Source organism: Myxine glutinosa, chromosome 2 (genome assembly GCF_964187855.1).
Source record: "Myxine glutinosa chromosome 2, kmMyxGlut1.1, whole genome shotgun sequence".
Lineage (NCBI taxonomy): Eukaryota > Metazoa > Chordata > Myxini > Myxiniformes > Myxinidae > Myxine > Myxine glutinosa.
This window is the reverse complement of record NC_136262.1, coordinates 215,860,425-215,880,969: the sequence shown is the minus strand read 5'-3', so window position 1 is coordinate 215,880,969 and position 20,545 is coordinate 215,860,425. Positions and strand designations below refer to the sequence as shown.

The 20,545-nt window shown below is 41.5% G+C and overlaps 1 protein-coding gene across 3 annotated transcripts in view; it reads right to left on the bottom strand.

Moving 5' to 3' along the window:
- The window catches only part of MYCBP (MYC binding protein), a 34,792-nt gene extending 21,334 nt beyond the window's left edge, over positions 1–13,458 (bottom strand). The window contains exons 1-4 of one of the 3 annotated variants that reach the window (XM_068106312.1): positions 13,385–13,458; positions 13,210–13,296; positions 9,922–9,994; positions 7,051–7,099 (exon numbers count right to left, since the gene is read on the bottom strand). In XM_068106312.1, coding sequence (XP_067962413.1) covers positions 7,051–7,099; positions 9,922–9,994; positions 13,210–13,224 — 137 coding nt within the window. In that variant the 5' untranslated portion in view covers positions 13,225–13,296; positions 13,385–13,458. The remainder of the gene's footprint in view (positions 1–7,050; positions 7,100–9,921; positions 9,995–13,209; positions 13,297–13,384) is intronic. The other 2 variants (XM_078772254.1, XM_068106313.2) reach the window with 2 other exon arrangements.
- Between the last annotated feature and the right edge of the window lie 7,087 nt (positions 13,459–20,545).

Sequence of the window (20,545 nt, the reverse complement as noted above, 5' to 3'; positions counted from 1 at the left end):
AAACACATCATGCATCTGTTCCAGTGTCTATGTGGTTATGTTGGGATGAGGTTGCGCCTGGTTATTGAGTGTGCTCCAGTCATCCAATCTCAATACATGCTCCCCCATTTCACTCTTTCTAACTACCCCCACACCCAATTAACCCAACTGTTACGGGGACCTCTGCAATCTCCTGGTCTCGGTAACCTCCGAACCCCGAGAGGAACCCCGGCAGAAATATATAAATGTTATTCCGTGTCGAAATCAATCACTAATGAAACCATCCATGAAACCTTCAAAGGAAACAATCCAAATCAATAAGGAAACCACACCCTTGGTTGTCAATGCACAAATATTATATTAAAAGCACACAAAAAGAACCATACAACAATGGTGGCAACCAACCCTACAATCAATATCTTAAGATGGTAACCACAAACTCACGGCACTCCCAGGAAATGGAACCGAGCCCTCCTCAATGTCTCTATTACCCTCCAAGGCGAAGTTGATGCATTCCGGCGATCGTTGGAACAATGTCCGATCAAGAGCAACCAAGGCGTAGACGGTCAAAGCGACACAGAAGTCATGTGGTCCACCACCCAGCAAACTTGCGGTAGAAAGGGAACTCCCAAAGACGCGATCCAGACGTGCACCTGCACCGTTCAATCAACGAACCGCAGTGCAATCTTCAGACGCCGCTCTATTGCACAGTGGTCCCCGGCAAACCACCGGAGGATAAGCCCAACCGACGCAACAAAAACCTTTTCCGATGAAGGTAGCGTGCGGGGCGAAATGGCGGATGGCCCTCACTCGAGCCAGAGCTTCTAGGCAAGGATTCTAGGCAAGGATTCTCCAGAATCTCAATGCCGATACCCGTCTACGCAGGCTCCACAATACTCCGGCGATATCACCTATTGCTCGAACCTCCTTTCAAGGACTCAAAGTCCACTCGCAACATTCGCTCAACCACGCTCCGTACAGAGCTCCCAGGCACGTCTTTCACTGTCCTCTGCCTTCTTCTTCTTCAACGCCTTTTCCTTCTGGGTCACGATCCGATTTCCCATCTCATTTTTACCATGAGCACTTTTAACCTTTTAACCACAATAACCATTTCCCTTAAACAACAATACCCATAATAATTAGAACCCACACTAATAATAATAATAACAGCAATAATAATAATAAGTGCCGAATCCGTAGCACAACCCACACACTTGTCTGAAAGCTCATTCTGCATTGGCCTGTCCCTACCTTGCTGTTGTCAGTCCGATAACCTCCTATCTTCCTTCTATCATTCTGCTCTTCCATGAGCCAATACCTTGATGAGAAAAAAAGTGAAGTGAATATCATAAAACAACAACTGCATCTCCTGACTTCGACATGTATACAAACTGCATTCTTATTTCCATGGAGAAAACTCAAAAGTGGAGTGGAAGCCTCTTAAATCCATTATCCAAACCTCACTCAAATGTACATTTATATTTATATTAGACTAGCTGAATGCACCCGGCGTTGCCTGAGTTCTTTTTGAATGAATTTAATCTTCTGTACATAGGTCTGACGCAAGCCCAGTATCAGTTCGTGCTCAACGATTCCTTGTTCTTTCTTCTGTCAGGCCCCGCGAGAGAGAATTTTGAAAGCATGTGTTGCAATAAGTCAGATATTCCTATTAAGTGCATAAGTTGTACTTCAAGAGAATTTTGAAAGAAGAAGAAGATTTATTGCGAAATGGGCCCAGCCCGGCCGAGGCGGCCTCGACCGGCCTCGCCACCTAGCCTATAACCTTCCCGGGGCCGGTCCCGACATTTTTTGTTTTAGAGGTTTCCTCCTATCTTTCACTGTTCAGGAGATTAGCGCGTGCAGACAAACAAACAAACAAAAACTTTCTTTTATATATATATAAATAATATAGATGGAAGATAGAAGACTGACACTTGGGAAAACTATCATTAAAGTGAATGCCAACGTTGTAAGCAAAATTTATTGATTACTCAATGGGGAACAGCCATAAGAGGCTTCCGCCCCAATCCTTCTGAAAGAAAGAGCTGCACCTGAATACAAATTCAGACTTGGGAAAAGTACACTCAGAGATCTTAAAAAACAAACAATATACGGACAAGTTAAAGGCAAATTCACGAAGATAAATAAATGATCCAACCAAATAGTTTAACAGAATAATGAGATTACTGCTACCTACCTTGGTGGACCTTCAATGAGAGGCTTCAAAAAACAATAAATTAAACACAAGTTCACAAAGAGCAAATGTGGGAGAAAAAAATGAAATCAACAACATAGAGAGAAGCCTAGGTATACACAGTGACCCAGCCACTGATTGAAAAGGAAATGAATATACAACAAGTACAAAAAGTTTTAATTAAAACAAAAGCCGCGTCGATATTACACAATGCCTAGATGCAGCTGTGCCTATAACGTCGATGTTATAGGCACAGGACATTCCTATTGATTCGATTACTTGATGTTATTTTTGTGCAAAGTGAAAATATATCTCGGCAATTTCCCGTGTGTGGCGACGAATTTTTAATATATCTCGGCATTTTCCCGTCTGTTATTTCGGGCGGTGTATGACTGACCATGCCGCGATTTAAAAAAAAAAAATCTCAATGGACTTGAAGTTACAGGCCTTTGAGAATTCATTTCGTTCTATAAAGGGCAACTTTCATCGGATTTTCTTCACGTTTTTTTTCAACCGAGTCTAAAACTATGTTAGCGACTGTGAAAAATGAAATGATATATCGAATTTGATTTGAAAGAAAACTGTGTGAGAGAGCAAGACACCACGGGCCTACAAAACAGGCCTCAAAGCTATGCGAGTTAATAAAATGGTGGATATTTGTTTATATGAAGCCTCTCCCACAATGGGTGGAGCTATGGTTCCCAGAATGGGTGGAGCTTTGAGGTTTTGTCTTCTCTGCAAGAACAACAAGAAGAAGAAGAACAAGAAGAAGAACAACAACAACAGCAGAGGGCACTCTATGAGCAGCGTCTTGCGACGCGGCTAACAAAAGAATGTGTACAATAAGTTGCTAAAACTTTTTACACATAAAAAGGGCAAGATGCTGCTGTATGTAATGTGCATCTTCTACCATTGTCTTATTAATCACATGTTGGACGAAGTAGACTTTGCATCATGTTACACCTTCACCATGGTCTGTTTGGCAGAAGAAAGTTCAGATATCATAAATTAGAACAGCATTAAAGCACAGCATTATATTTCAAGAAGAAAAGACAAATGGCATACACCAATGAAAATGAGGGACAAGAATTGGCTTTGATGATTGTACACCCCGCTAATGGAGCTGTGCTATTTTGTGACAATATATATATATATATTTTTTTGCATTTTTGTGAAAAAGTTAGACGAGAAAATAAAACGGGCAATTACATCACACTAACAGAAGCCCGTGGTAAAAATGCGACAGCAAAATAAATAGCCAAGAAAGACGTTGTGCAGAACACGATACCCATGAAATCCCTAAAACAAATTTGACATTTAAAATAATTGGTGGTTTCATTCAGTGACATGGTATGCAAACCCTGTTCAAATTTCAAATCAATCAGATGAAAATTGAGGGTTTTAGAAAATCCAACCAAGTCGTTGACCTTTGGCCTATGTTGACTTTTTGGCTTATGTTGACATCAAAATAACTGGTGGTCGAATTCAGTGAGCCAATGTGAAAATCTTGTTCAAAGTTCAAATCAATTGGATGAAAATTGAGGATTTTCGAAATTTGACAAAGTTGTTGACCATTGCCCTATGTTGACCTTTTGACCTGAAAATGAATAGGCTTCTACCTTATGATCAACACTACTAAGTGGTGAAGTTTCATGAAGGTCAGAGTAAAAATGTAACCTGTTGGCGATTAACATACAGACAGACTAGCACACGTGACCAACCAATATACAATACAGTACTTGAAAAATCTTCAATTTTCGCAAGTAATAAAGGAAGCCTTTTATTGTTTGGATGGTTGAAAGAGCTCTAAATAGAAGGTTCAATAAGGAGTGTCTTGATTTGTACATGTATGCACCTGACACTGAAAGAAAAGAAGAGTAAAATGAATTTAACAACTTATTGATCGATTCAAAACATTCGATTGGGTAAATCACGGTCCCAAATGTTGCAACATCTGCACTTTATATACGTGAAGATGCAATCTCGTGTACAACTTTGTTAGTTATATCATAATTTCCCCATAGGTTTGGATTAATCTTAAGCAGGGTGACTGTGATCTTAAGCAGGATTGATATATAAAATGATATTGTTGCCGTTCTGTCGCCGGCCTTCTCCCCTTATCAAGGGGGGATTAATCCCCTTGTCTTTACTGACCTGGCGCGACCCAAGACCTATGACTGGAGCACCTATCCGGACAGCGCCAAATAGGGTTTCGGGACCAAATTCGCTCGTACCTAAGTACTAGCGCTGCCCTGGAAGCGAGGAAATAAGCCTCGCACGAACCACGTGTGATGGTTATACGCCGAGCGGTTTGCGTACACGTGATCCGCGCAGTTATAATTAATGGACCCCGATTCAAGCGGTTTTACTCGTGCCGCGCTTAGTCAATGGAGAAATCACAAAGACGATCGAATAAGGAAGAAAGAAAGAACAGATAGATTTAATTATTATGGCACGTATATACAGTACAGGACGAAGAGACACAGGGAAATCCTTATTCAGTCTTATTCTTACTACCCAAAGACAACGGGCCCGTCTGACACACTCACACAGGGATTGCAGATGGGCAGGAGTTCTCCAGCGCCACGGTGGTCGTCCAGGATCGGCCCCGGCCGGCTCTCCACAGTCCCCGGCACGTCCCGCGAAGATGGAGGTAGGCGAAGGCAGGAACTCGTATCGTGTCGCTCGAACAAACGGGTAATCTCGGGGCGAACGGTAGAGGGCGGACATAGCGAGGCTGGCGGTTATTCAGCCGCGTTCACTCGCTTTGGCTGAACCACGCAAGTTATAAACGCCCTGGCTGCGCCCGCGTTTCTCTCGTAACCAAGTTCATACAGTGCGAGTGATCCTCTTCAAGCGCGTCCTCTCTCTCCTTTGCCAGTCCTCGGCAAGTCCTTCACAACGCGCTTATCCTCTGCAAGTCCTGTTCAAGCGCCTCTCCCTTCTCATAACGGAGAACTCCCTGACTTCAGCGCACCTCTCCCATAACTGGGGTGGGGGCTTCGCGCAATCGGTTTTATTGCCAACCCTCTTAGCCCGATCGATGTTCCAACCACGCCCTGTGACGCAGTGCTGCAGCCACACGCTGAGAGCCCTGATTGGTGGCTCATTCTTACCGTCATCGCCTCGCTGCTGCGCCGACCTCAACCCTCCTCCACCTTCCGAGGCCCACCTCGTGTTAACTCGTGCCCAACACAACCAGGGCTTTTTAGCCGCAATGGATCGAGCCTAGGGACGTGGAATGGTTTGTAGAAGTAGGGCCTATCCTCCTGTCTTTACACAACGCAGGATTAACACTGGAAGGGGCCTACTCTCACATATACTAAGACATAACTATACTACAAATGAGGCTACATGTTGCTCGCGTGACTAACTGTGGGGGGCAAACCTTTAACCTTTATTGAGTTTACTGTACAAATCTCAAAACGGTAGCAATATATATATATATATATATATATATATATATATATATATATATATACTCGTATATTAGTCAACAGTAGTCATCTCTTGCATTAGGTATTTCCGTGTCCCTGGAGTTAAGATCCCTGGGTGACAGATGACTGAAACGAGCTTCAACTCCGAGGTGTTCTTCGAACCTTGGCGGGATTGTCTTTGGCACGCGCGGGAAAGGCCCGAAGCTTTATCTAATTGGGAACACACGGGGTCAATCCGAACCCACAGAACAAAGAAACGAAACAAGACACACAAGTAAAATTCAACAAATATAAATTTATTTACAGTAATGTAAATTACAGTAATGTAAAGACAACGAAAGGTGAAGTAAACTAAAATTCCTAGGTTGAGGCTCCTCCATCCGACTCATATACAGACAAGGGAATGATAAAAGAAAATAAAATAATGTTGGTTGTGCAGCCACTTAGCTCTAGTCGCAACGCAGGGCTTGGTGGTCGTCACCTTGAACCACCGCACGGGAAACGCATAAATGGCGTAGAGTCGCTTTTTCATCGCACCCCAACCATGAGGTAATCCATGCAGGTGGCCCTTCCTCATTAACACGGCTCTGATGATTTCTCCAGCACACACAGACAAACGCCCATCGTCCTCCCATGCGAAACAACCAAGTGACTGCCATGATAATCACCAGGATAAGAGCAAAAGGCAAACACCGCCGTTCTCTTTGCAAGCCAGCACAAAAGAGAATGTGACCACCTCCAACGAATGCCAGCACAAGAACAGAGAATGCAACCGCCTTCGACGAATGCCAGCACCAGAAGAGAGTGTAACCGCCTTCAACGAATGCAAGCATCACCAGAGACCAATATTATCTTTTTGCTCTCCGAGCTCTCGAATGTTCCACCGCTGACGTCACACTCTGTCCAATCACCTACGTCCCATTAAATCAGTCCATCGCCATGACAAATCGTCGTCTTCGGGGCAGGGCCGCACGGCCTTGCTTGACACCCAATGACGAAGGTTGAGGCGTGGCCTCCCCGTCACGAATCGTTGGGGAGCGGAATCTAATCTCTGTTCGGGAATGTTCGGATGACAGGGTTCCTTCTTGCCGATAGTAATGTCCGGTTCTGTCGGCCCTGGTGGCGTGGTTGGCTAATGGAGCCTATTGCCTGGCCGGCGGAGTTTTATAAGAACAAAGGGAAAAAATCATAGGGGGCCAATTACACACTGGAGTTTATTAATCTTACGCCCTGGAACTAGTTAACACAAAAGCCACGCCCCTTATGGTGACATGCAAACATTCTTAACCTGAACATTTACCCTGCTTATGTACACCGAGATGGCTTCTTCTTCGCGTCACACGGTCCATACTAAAACCTACACATTCCTACTTTCCTGAAGTATTTCATGCCTACACCCACAAATGTAAGTATTATACTTTCACCACGTATAAAGGATACTCAAGTGCATTGCTGGGTTTCTCTGTCTCTTCATACAAACCAACCAAGACTGTGAACAAAAGAACAGGAAGTATGATTAGATATCAGCACAACTCAGACTTAAAATTAGACCCCCCCCCCCTCACCCCCCCCCCCCCCCGCCCTCCACACTCCTCGTTTTTCCACAACTAAAAGCATGGGGGACACCAGCAGCATAAGGGTGCAAAGCTCAAAAACAATGGCAAAGAAAGAGTAAAATAGCAGAGGCCAAAAAAAAAAAAAATGATAGAACCAATCCCACTTCTCCCCTCCCTTCCTCATCAATTATACATTTCCTGATACATGCCTCTTCTCTGCACCATCCCTTTTGTCTCCCATATTCTTGGGAGAATGTCTCCCTTTTTTTTTTTTTTTTTTTTTATTCTCACATTTCTCACCTTTTCACAGTTTCAATTTTCTCAAATTCACCCTCCACTATCCCACAACAAATGTCCCTTCAGCCATTTTTAAAATGCATTATACGGTTTGAAATACGAGACATTAGAAATGACGTATTCTGCTCAACAATGCTCGGTATACATGTGCCGAAACCCCTAAAAACAGCGGTGTTCAGGGCACCATAAAATATAGTGTGCGTGAGATGAGGATTGTTACCCAAAATGGCTCACAAAGCTTCTAAAGGAAGCCCAAAATACTTGGAAAAGTACCGGCAAGAAGGGGTGTACCTCTACACAAAGAAAGAGCTGGAGAATATTCTGATCAACTTGCCCAAGAAGAGGATAGCTTGCTGCTTCCCATACAGCAAAGTCCAGAGAATGTGGCCCGAAGGTTCAGAGACGGGCACTTACTACTCGAACCTTTGACCATCGCTGCAAGTGTGTGTACGTTGAACCTTGTGGGATTACCTCGTGTGAACATGGCAGGCTTGGTGATTTGTTTAATGGATGTCTGCTATTGGAAAGACGATGGAATCATTCCTAACATTTAGGCAGACTTCTCAGAGGGAGATACTGGATCTGTTTTGGGTGCTTCTGCTTCTTAATACCGGTGGGAAGGACATATCTGGGGCTTGTCAATGCACAGGATAAGTTGAAAATGATATTTACTATTAATCATGTTAGGGAGAGGGGGATGGGAGTCAGAGTTGTATTGCTGTGAGGGCAGTTATAAATAAATACAGTGAACCCTCGTTTATCGCGGGGGTTACGTTCCAGAACCCCCCGCGATAAACGAAAATCCGCGAAGTAGCGACCATTTTTTTTTTTTTTTTAAATATATATTTTAAAGCATTATGAACTCCCCACACTCTTATTAACCTTTCCCATACTCTTATAAACACTTCCTATACTCTTAAACACTTTTTACACTCTTAAACATACGTAATTTTAACAACATATAAAATTCTAATGGGTACTCACCATTGAAGATACTGTAGCTACCCATGGGTTCCCCAAGCAAGACCAGCATCAGAATCTCCTTGCTCCAGCCGGTGACGTCACCGGCGGGGATTCCCGGCGCGAGAGTGGCTGGTCACGTGACCGCTAAAGCGTGCCGCGCTTTGCGGGTATAATCAGCTACACCTGTTGATCACGTGACCACCGATTCACCGAAGCACGCCACGCTTGAGAGGCGTGGCTTTCGGTTTCTGGTTGTGCTTTATAATGCAGCCCGATAAATGGGCTTTTCAGTGTTCCCGAGTTGGTTTTGAGAATAAATATCTTCTCGGACGAGTTTGTGTCTTGCCCGTCATTTCGTCCGTATCAAGCAAGAGCCCCGGCTCTTCAATACTACAACTTGCGTGATGAAGATGATGATGAATTAGCTGTGCAGTACTGATGACGATGAAGGTGATGACGATGATGAATGTACTGGCGTTTTCCATACGCACGACTCTTTGTCTACCCTTCTACTGTACACTATGTACAGTATTTTATTTCTTGTAATATGTTTTAAATACTGTATTTTTCTTATTTCTTTACGTTTTTTAATTTTTTAGGCTAGAAAATGCTTATTTTACCACAAAAATATTTAAAATAATAGTATATAAAAATACATTTATACCGCAAAATCCCGCGATATAGCGAAAAATCCGCGATATAATTTTACATATACTAGCGAGAAAAAACCGCGATGTACCGAATCCGCGAAAAGTGAACCGCGATATAGCGAGGGATGACTGTATATATAATTTCAAAACACACCTGATCACAAGTGTGCCTCACTGACTGGGTCTTCATCAAAGTCCTAAGCATTATAGTGTTTCAACCCTTTAACCTCGATACAGTCAGCTAAGGTGGGTCAGTAGGGGCACCTACGTCTCCACATGCGGCAACAACACTTGGAGGCATACGTACCCCCACCCCCAGTTAGTGAGAACACAAACTACAACAACAAAACAACAGAAAACATGTATTTATATATTTTTAATGTATGTATTATATATATATATATATTTATATATTTCTTTGGTTCTGGGGCCACAAGAGAAATACTATATTTTTGCATCTTTTGGTAAAAGTGGAAGCGTCCTTTTGCGTATGTGTGCTACATCGACCGCCATTCACTTGTACTAACAGGAAATAGTACGAACACGACATCTCTCATCTGCGAATAAGTCTCGTATTTCCCATATTTCCTTGAGTCCAATTTGCAATCAGGAAGAAAACAAAGATGGTTAACCATTTGGAAATTGCCACTCTTTCATCTAAATCCAGAAAATTATGTTCATAAAAAGACTTTCAATGACACATTTCATGCTAGCAACGGCATGTTAAAAGTACACAGAGAGTCGAACTGAGTCACTGTAAACGCACACGCATGCACCCGCAGAGAAAAGGGCGTGCGCACACACGCACACGAAAGTACCATATTTAAAATGCTGAAAGCCATTACCTTTCGTCAGTGCATCCAAAACCCCAGACTTTTCCAAGTAACGCCGAAACTCTTCCCTCTTTGAATCTGCAGCCTGAAAACACACAAGACACACACTTGTAGGCTGTTTTTTTGTGTTAACCTACATTATGCATTGCATACTTTACAAGTGAATTAAAAAAATTATGCTAAATTAAAAAGGCAATGGAGGGATGACAAACTACAGTCTAAAAGAGGTCCTTAACAAGATAGGGATGATGTTGGTTTAGAGAGTAGCTAACAGTATTGCCATCACATAACAATCCCTACATCACTGCCTCCAGACTATTGTCTAGGGTAGGCCTAGCTAAAAGTATTAGAAGCTCCTATATTTCATTTCTGCACAAGTATAAGAAGCTCCTATATAATTTCAGGGACTTCTTGCAACTTCAGTTGTCTTTCCTACTTTTTTTTTTATCAACTTAAGAGTAACCAATCCCAAAAGCAGATAATTATAGAATGCTGTTATTAGAGATGTGCATGCAGTTTGTAAGAAGTTGATGATCATGTACTGATATTATAACATTGAACTCAGGCTGATAATTTGTAGTCTCAGTATGTGGCTACACTACAAGAGTAATCAAGTACTGGTGTAACCAGTGGAGTGTTTGTGGAAGCTTGAAGGAATAATAAATTGATGAAGGGTAAATGAGGCAGTGATGTAGGGATTGTTATGTGATGGCAATACTGTTAGCTACTCTCTAAACCAACATCATCCCTATCTTGTTTTGGACCTTTTTTAGACTGTAGTTTGTCATCCCTACATTGCCTTTTTCATTTAGCATAAATTTTTTTATTCACTTGCTTCTGTAATTTTTTACCATGTGGAATAACACAATGGTACAGCACTTAGAGGATACCCAATCCTGGAGCAAAAGTGCCAAGATATCTTAGTCAGCAATGTCAAACACTGCACATGTGTTCCTATATTGTCTTACGTAACCCTGACTGTATCTTGCAGCTCTGTCTTATTGCTCGTTTCTCAAAGAGAAATGTCTTCATCCAGCCTCAGGCCACACAAGGACCTGCACTTATAAATGCCCAAAATAAGTGGATGCGGTTTGAACGTTTCCCTCGAACCAATAGGGTGGGGACAAAGGGGAGGGGCGGAGCCTCTCGAGGAATTTATGCACGGCCGGACGTGAAAGACACTCTCGTAGTTTTTACCATTTTGCTTACTTGAAGTGTTAATAAAAATTATATAATCGAACTGCAAATGTCCTCGATAAACTACTATGAGAGTACGAAAAGATACTCCAACCTTTGTTTTGTATCAGTGGGTGGGGCCGACATTTTTTAAAATCTGCGTTATCCCGATGTTAGTACGTATAATCGAGAGTGCCAACGCACTCTCTGATAATAGTTTTGAAAAATTAACTTCAATGACGAACTTTATCAAAACAAGATATAAGTACTTATCTGTCGTATCCAAATCCTGGTTCTGAGAAATCAGAAGACCCCGGTAATGGTTGAGTAGATTCTTGCCAGACAAATACAGTCACTATAAATCATCAGAAAGACGTTCGTCAAACACACTGTACACGTGACACACTTTCTTATCTGCGCATGTGCATAGCAAGGTTCAGGGTTGAGCGAGTAGGGAAACTAGGATTTTTATATTTAAACATCAATTAATTGACCATTGACTACTGCAGTCGATGCAGTATGCCAAAACAAAGATGAAACTGTTCTATACGACGGCCTCAGTGATGCGCTGATGTCGCGAATCTGCCGCCGAGAGCCCGTGACTGGAGGGTTCGTGATCACGTGTCCCGTGTGCGGTGTATAGCCCTGGTACCTCACTATTATTTTATTTTCATAAATACAACAATGAAAAACAAGGCATTTCCCGAGACATGATATTTCTGCTGATATTATTTGATGCCACATAACATCACGCATAACGTCCACAGTCCACACCGAGGCAAATGTGTCTGGCGGCTCGGCCCCCATCAAGCTGATTTACAGTCATAGCCACGCCTACCCCGTCCTATTCTTTTACATAGGACTGTAGTTTTACGTACTTTTCGTGGAATCCTTTCAAGCTACGAGAATTATAATACCAAATGATGTTGCAGGAAGTAAAACTCTGTCGGATGGTAGCAGAATCATTGCCATTGATAGAGGCAGCTCGGAAATATGCCGTCTGAAGAAGATCATTAATATTATGAACAAGAAGATGAATTCCCAGGTTTGACCGATCACGTTTTTTTTTGCTTTATTTTGCTTTTGCCTTGGTCTGGAGAACTGAAAAGTGATCCCTGCTGAGACCATCAGCTGAACAGACCATGTAGGCTCTCATATGTAGACTAAGCGAGTTTTTAAAGAAGATACTCCAACTTTAGTTTTGTATGTAGCAGATGGGAGCAGCATTTTTCCACGTAATCCCTACATAAGAGTACTAGCGTACTATCTGATAGCTCAGAGGGATTGAAACAATCCTGCAAAACACGATCCGTTAAGAATTCCATAAATCGCCAATGGGGGAAAAAAGACCACAGAAGTTTAGGAAACCCATTTTAAAAAAAACTAAATCTGGCCTCCCCTCACCATTTTAACCAAGTCACGCGAATATCATCAAGACCATCCACAAAATAGCACGTTCTCATGAGACTTTACATCTCCTTGACTGCTGTCAACACTACAGAGTCTGGAGTTCTATCAACCTGACTGGCAGCAACTCCAAGTCCAAGGTGCCCTCGCACATCTCCGCCACATAGGAATTTTTTCCCCCTCCCACAAGTGGACTCCAATTCGCCCTCTCTCTTCAGGATTGGTCTTACATCTCCGCCGCATGGGAATTTTCTCCCAAAAGCATTGCCCCATCCCTCATGCACAGACTTATCAACATCTCGTCTGCCGCTAGCATACCCACCCTCTTGCCCTTGGTACACAGAATCATGTGGTGAGGCAGTTGCCTTCCAAATTTTGCCTGATCTTCATGGAAGGTAATCTCAGGCCATTTCTTTTATAAGGAACGAAAAAACAACCATAGGTTGGCAAGCATTGCACAGCCTTGATTGGTATAATGGCCGCCTCCTGTATTGAATTTCCTTGTTTAATTTAAAAAAAAAAAAAAAAAAAGTGGCGAGGTTTACGGCAACCCTCACTCTACCCTGCCAGAGGCCTACAAGATAAGGCGGCTCCAAATCCACTTATATATCTCTCACTACATTTGACTACGGCTGTGGGGACAATGAATGTAACCTGCAGCAGAAATCGAAGGAATAAATAAAGATAAAAATCCCTCACAAACGGTCGCACACTTACTCTGTACGAAGACATCTTGGCCTCCAAGACAACACAAACAACGACGCTTCCACTGCTCTGTTAATATCGCTTCACGCTTGGTTACCACTGCAAGATAATAAAAAAAAATTTATGTGAATGGCGGTTTAATTAAAAAAAAGTTGCCAGTACCAAAATTTCAATTCGTTAAAACTACCTTTCAAATATTATACTTCACTCATACAGTCGCTTCCGGTAATGGATGATTACTTCCGCATATGGTTGGTGTTGTTACACGACTTTAACTAAATAAAACTGGATCACTGGTTTGCTAAAAAAAAATGGTCACCGGCCGCCATTGTGGTACTCACCAAATCATGAAAAATCCTTTAAACATAAAAACTCTGTTTATTTAAAAACCTGCTATTTTGTGATTTTTTTCACGTTGGCTACGATCGGTCGGAAGGGAGTTCCAATATGGCGGCAGCGTGACCTCATCAGCAAACGCACTCTCATCGACCGATAGTTAAGATGTTTTATAGAGCTCAGTATATGTTTCTGCTTCATATTTGTATCTTTAAGTTGATTTTCATTCTAAAACTCAATCTTTGAATAGATTTTCATTTTGAAGGAGAGATGTAATGTAATGCTGTTCCAGCTCAATGTGTGCGTTTGGGTCTGTGTTGTGTGATTATACCATATTTCCTTGCGACTCAGCGGGATCTTTTGAGATCTCGCGTGAGCACGCCAAGCAGCTATAGGCGCCCGCGGAACTACGTAACTTCCGGTTAGTGCACCGACAACAGTCACGTGATTCGATACGTTGAAAACAAACCACAAAAGGCCACGTGTTACAGCCGGAAATTATGGAAACGGTGTCGGTTATTTGATCATAACTCGCTTAATTCTTGTCTGATATTTAAAATTGTAACTTTCCGGCAAGCTAGAAGTAATTCTCTTTCTAACAATATAAAGTTTTATGAAAAATAATACGAAATGTTTGTGTAGCCGCCCGCGGAACCACGTAACTTCCGGTTAGTGCACCCTTTGCGACAGCAGTCACGTGATTGGATACGTTGAAAACAAACCACAAAAGGGCACGTGTTACAGTTTACTTCCGGTAGTCTCGCCCTCACCTATATAGCCTAACGAATAAAGTAGTTATCTTACACGGTGTGATATTTCACTTTTTACGGCGTTGCTCTGTCTAAAACACTGTCTGTCTGTCCGTACGTCCCCACAAAAGTTCACCAATCAGAGCTGAGTATCTGGTCACATGACAGGGGGACACGTTTTGTAACCATTACAGTTGCATATTTCACTGAAAGGAAACCAAAGGGAGGTGAAAAGCGCCCCTTCCTTTATATAAGGCATCGTTTCTGTGTATGCAGCTTTTACATGGAGACTGAAAATGCGTGGCTTGGCTTCGACTGGACGAAATCGGCTGCAAATTTCAGAAGTAAATGCTTTGTAGATCGAGGTACTCGTACCGGACTGCAAAGCCGCAATGAGCCGGCGAAGCCAAAGCCTCTTGCCACTATTTTACCCATCACTATGGCATCAGTAGGTTAGGTAGTTGGTAGTAGGTAGGTGTAGTAGGTACCGTACCGAGTTCAAAATGACACCATTTGCATTCTGGATGAGATTAAAATTTATATAATTTCCTTCTTGATTAATTCGGTGAATTCCGTCTCAACTTCGGATATTTCCGGCCGTGAAAAACTATCCCCTACGGCCGTGAGATTTCTAAAAAAGAATTCTTCGTCAATTTTAGAATATTTGACGCCGTTTTCAGCCTCCGAAACGGTAATAAGCTTTTTTGAAATATTTTTTCAAATGCTCGAATCTCATTGGTTCCGGTGTTTGGTGACGATTTTCGTTGAAGATAACCAGGGCCCGTGCGGGCCCGGGGAACGAGGTTGGTCTTAAAGTATTTTAATTACAAATTAGAGGTGCATAAGATTGTGAATCAAAAAAAGACGGGTGAAACAAACTCCTATTGAACTTTTTCGCAATTTTTTATTCATACTTCCGCATCCGCAAGATGGCGGCCTCCATGGAGCGATTTGGTGTGTCAAAGCTTAGAAATTCTCAAAGGATCCAGGAAAATCTGGCTTTTCAACATAATACGTACACGTTCATTCACAACACCGGCTTCGCCGGCTAATATGTTCCAAATTTCAGCAACGTCCGTTTATGCATTTTTGAGTTATACGTATTTCAAAAACCCTCGAAATCACGTTGGTGTCTGTCCGTCCGTCCGTCCGCCCAAAATGTGTTGGCGTTCATATGTCAAGGGCTATACATTCAAATTAGATGAAACTTCGAATATACATCGGTCAATAGGTCTAGTTAATGGCTTTTGAAACAAATTCCACCAAAGTGCTATATTTTTTGCTTTAAAATTAAATATACATATAAATATATATTCATAAATAAATATATAAAAATATATACACACTTTATAAAATTCCATGGGCATAGAAAAGGCCCCTTTATATAAGGGGATGTGCCATTTGGCAAAGTATAGAAAAGAGGGGCATTCCCAATGCTCTAGAAAATATATTTGTGAGGGATTTATCCAACCAAGTCATGCTCTAGAAAAGTTAATATAAAGGGGCGCCAATATCATTCATACAGCTGCATGAAGAAGTAAATGTATTTTATTTGCCAGATGTTGGACGCCCCTTTATATTAACTTTTCTGGAGCATTACTTGGTTCCTCCTCAGAACACAAGTGTAGTCCAGAATGCACACAAGATTTTTGAATGCCCCTTATTTAGTATTATTTGGCATTTTCTTCAAGCTATGGAATGTCCTTTCTTTTCTATAGTTTGCCACATTGCACATACCCTAATATAAAGGGGTCTTTTCTATGCCCATGGCATTTTACCCAAGAATATGAAAACCTTCCATGGAACTGTTTGGCGTTCCAGGAGGTGTCATAATGTAGGTAGCAGGTTTCAGAAATTCCTCAATACAATTATGATTTTGAAATGCGACCGACACAGACCTTGCTCCCGAATCCGGAAGTGAACAGATGATGATGGCTCAGGCTCACTGGTTTGATAATATCTCAATACAATCGTGACTTAACATTATATTTTGATGTATTAATACCATGGTATTAATTTGGGATTGGAATGACTAGGGCATGCCCGTACTATATCTATATCTAAAATTATATCCCCCCCCCCCTCTATTTACATGAAATGGTTTGGTCCAAAGCGAACGGCTTGCGAGTACGGTGACAATCCCCCCCCTCTATTTACATGAAATGGTTTGGTCCAAAGCGAACGGCTTGCGGAGTTTGGTAAAGAAATCGCCATAGCGTGCACAAACGCGCAGGAAAGCGAAAGAATCGCAAATTAGTTTTAATTAGTTTTAAAACATAGTTTAACGCCAACATAGCGGCAACATAGTTTGCCAACGTGAAATAAATGAATACGCTCTCAAATGTGCCGTCCGAGGCAGAGTCTGTTCGGCACGTTCGGCACACGTGATAGCTCGCTGCTCTCTGATTGGTTGAATCGTTTTTTGGACATAGCTCGGTAACTACTTGTCCGATTAATATGAAACCTTGAAAAGGCACATCCTCGGGTCCCCAGCAATATACCTGGCAAGTTTAAAGTATATCGGACCCGTGGTTGTCGAGAAACAGCGGTCACAGACATACAGACATACATACATACACACAGAGATTACTGGAATTATAGATAGATGAATGATGCTCTTTGGAATGAAAATAAAGAGATATGGAGATTAAAGCAGAATGAGGAAATGACGTCAAAGTTTTCTATCCGTGACATTCGCCGATTCCCCATTTGCAGTTTCTCCATTGACTGGATATAGCAACACTCAGATTATGTACATTTTTAGCCGCGTCGCAGACGCTGCTCATAGAGTGCACGCTGTTGTTGTTGTTCTTCTTCTTCTTGTTCTTCTTCTTCTTCTTGTTCTTGCAGAGAAGACAAAACCTCAAAGCTCCACCCATTCTGGGAACCATAGCTCCACCCATTTTGGGAGAGGCTTCATATAAACAAATATCCACCATTTTATTAACTCGCATAGCTTTGAGGCCTGTTTTGTAGGCCCGTGGTGTCTTTCTCTCTCACACAGTTTTATTTCAAATCAAATTCGATATATCATTTCATTTTTCACAGTCGCTAACATAGTTTTAGACTCGGTTGAAAAAAACCGGGAAGAAAATGCGATGAAAGTTGCCCTTTATAGAACGAAATGAATTCTCAAAGGCCTGTAACTTCAAGTCCATTGAGATATATTTTTTTAAAATCGCGGCATGGTCAGTCATACACCGCCCGAAATAACAGACGGGAAAATGCCGAGATATATATATTTTGTTTAAATCGCAGCATGCTCAGTCATACACCGCCAGAAATAACAGACGGGAAAATGCCGAGATATATATATTTTGTTTAAATCGCGGCATGCTCAGTCATACACCGCCTGAAATAACAGACGGGAAAATGCCGAGACATATATATATTTTGTTTAAATCGCGGCATGCTCAGTCATACACCGCCCGAAATAACAGACGGGAAAATGCCGAGATATATATATTTTGTTTAAATCGCGGCATGCTCAGTCATACACCGCCTGAAATAACAGACGGGAAAATGCCGAGATATATTAAAAATTCGTCCATTTGATGACAATCGTCACGATGAAATATTTAATTTATACGTCGTCACAATAATGTGGAGAGAGGAGCATAGCTTCGTTCACGTGTCGCCACACACGGGAAATTGCCGAGATATATATTTTTTAAATCGCGGCATGGTCAGTCATACACCGCCTGAAATAACAGACGGGAAAATGCCGAGATATATTAAAAATTCGTCGCCACACACGGGAAATTGCCGAGATATATTTTCACTTTGCACAAAAATAACATCAAGTAATCGAATCAATAGGAATGTCCTGTGCCTATAACATCGACGTTATAGGCACAGCTGCATCTAGGCATTGTGTAACATCGACACGGCTTTTGTTTTAATTAAAACTTTTTGTACTTGTTGTTCAAGTCCTTCACGGACGTGCTGTCAATACCTGATGTTCAACTGAAGGTGGCATAGGAATGTGGAATTTATTGGTTCATCGTTTGCCATTCGCCAATTTTTTTTTTACCCAAGTCATTCACGAACCGGTTGTCCATGCCTGAAGTCAAAATAATTTAATACCCACATTATTTGCTAACTGCTAACTGGCATCCCACCTAGGTCATACAACTAAAGTATCAAATAAGCATGGCTACACTGTTGTTAGACTTTCGGTCTTGTTACCCTCGCCAGTGGAGATGGTATTGTATTTGAGTCCGTTTGTTTGTCTGTTTGGCTGTTTGTCCGCACAGAATAAGTATGCTTTTCTCTGCAAACGTTGGTCCGATTGACAGTAAATTTTCACCATAGGTGCAACTCCTCCGGTAGATTTTCTTAAAGAGAATTATGACGTCCTTATTGTCACGTGGTATGGGCGCCATATTTATTTTAACACAAAAGCCTAAAAAAACACAAAAAACCCTTTTTCTCCGAAACGGCTCAACAGATTGAGGCAAAACATTACATGCATGATCGCATACCCATGATGAACAAAAAGTTCCCCGAATATGACATCATATGTCACATGGTTTGGTGGCTATTATTTTTTGAAGAATAAAACTTTAAAACCACTCCTCCAGAATGGCTGAACAGATTGAATGGAAAGTTCACATATGTTCCCCATGCCTTGCGTATCCTATGCTGTCCTTGAATAATTCATATATCACATAGTTTGGTGGCCATATTGGATTGAACGAAAATGTTTTTAAAATGATATCTCTTGAACTGCTTCATTGATCGATATCAAACTTCAAAGTAATGTAGTAGTCTTAATGCGGAACACGTGCTTAAAATTTCAACATGATTGGTCTTACGGTCTGGCAGCTAGACAGAAGGTGTTATTGTTTGAAGAAGAAGAAACTCTATTATATTATCTTTTTCAGCCATGTGAATTTTCAATATATCTATTAATTTTGGACTGTTTGAAGTCATTGGCATCCTGTATATTAATTACGTACGTCTATTAATTATGTAATATCGGAATGTACCTTTTGACACTTTGGACTGCTGAGACCCATTGGACCTTTGAAGAACCTTCAAGACCCTTAAGACCACCAAGGCCCCAACAAACCCTGAAGATTCTTAAATACCATGAAGAACCAGAGGACCCAAAGGACCCAAAAAATCCCGAGAACCCAAAAAGACACAGAATACCCAAAAGACACTGAGGACACAAAACACCCCAATAACCCAAAATACCCAAAAGAGCCAAAGGACCCTGATGACCCAAAAGACTCTGAAGATGCAAAAGACCATGAGGACAGCCTCATTAAAAAAGATATATTTAAAATACAATATTGAATCTGGTTTTATAAAGAGGACGTCATGTGTCACGCATGTCTGATGAAAGTGGAGTTGTACAAAATAATGAAAGAATGCACAAAAAATACCCCACAAAATACACCTCACAAATACGTCCTGGTGTGGGTCTGCAATCTGTGATTGCTCTTTCTTGTTTAACTTTGTAAGTGATTCTTCACCATTGAGTGAACAGTCTAATAACGATATTTAGCATGATATTCCAAAAAGTTGTGGACGAATTCGGACGAAACTTGGTGGACAGGTAGAGTATTTGACAAGGTAGAATCGATTTGATTTTGGTTAAGATCCGAATCCGCATCCGAATCAGATAAAAAATTTTAAATTATCCCACGTACACGAAGCGAAAAGCAGGGTTAAGCAATTATTGGTTACATCACTTCTGTCTATCTGTGCACAAACATCAGTTTTATAATCGAGCATCTGTTTGTGTGTGATGTGCTGAATGTTTATTTATTTGTGTAAAGACCAATAAACAAAATACTTTTATCATCGATCATTCCATTTTATTACTTGTGAAAATCGACGATTTTTCAAGTATATTGTTTGGACTTCTGCATTATTCTGTCTGTCTGTCTGCATGTCAGTCGCTTACAGGTCAGAATTTTCAAACGATCTTCACGAAATTTCACCAAATGGTGGAGTTGGTCATAAAAAAGAAGCCTATTGTTTTTGGGGTCAAAAGGTCAATAGGTCAACATAGGCCAGAGGTCACCAACTTTGTCAAAATTCTAAAATCCTCAATTTTCATCCGATTGACTTGAAATTTGAAGAGGATTTGCATATCTGGTCACTAAATTCAACCACCAAGTATTTTGAGGGGTCAACATCGGCCAAAAGGTCAACATAGGCCAAAAGGTCAACATAGGCCCAATTTCTAAAATCCTCAATTTTTATCTGATTAACTTGAAATTTGAAGAGGATTTGTATATTTGCTCACT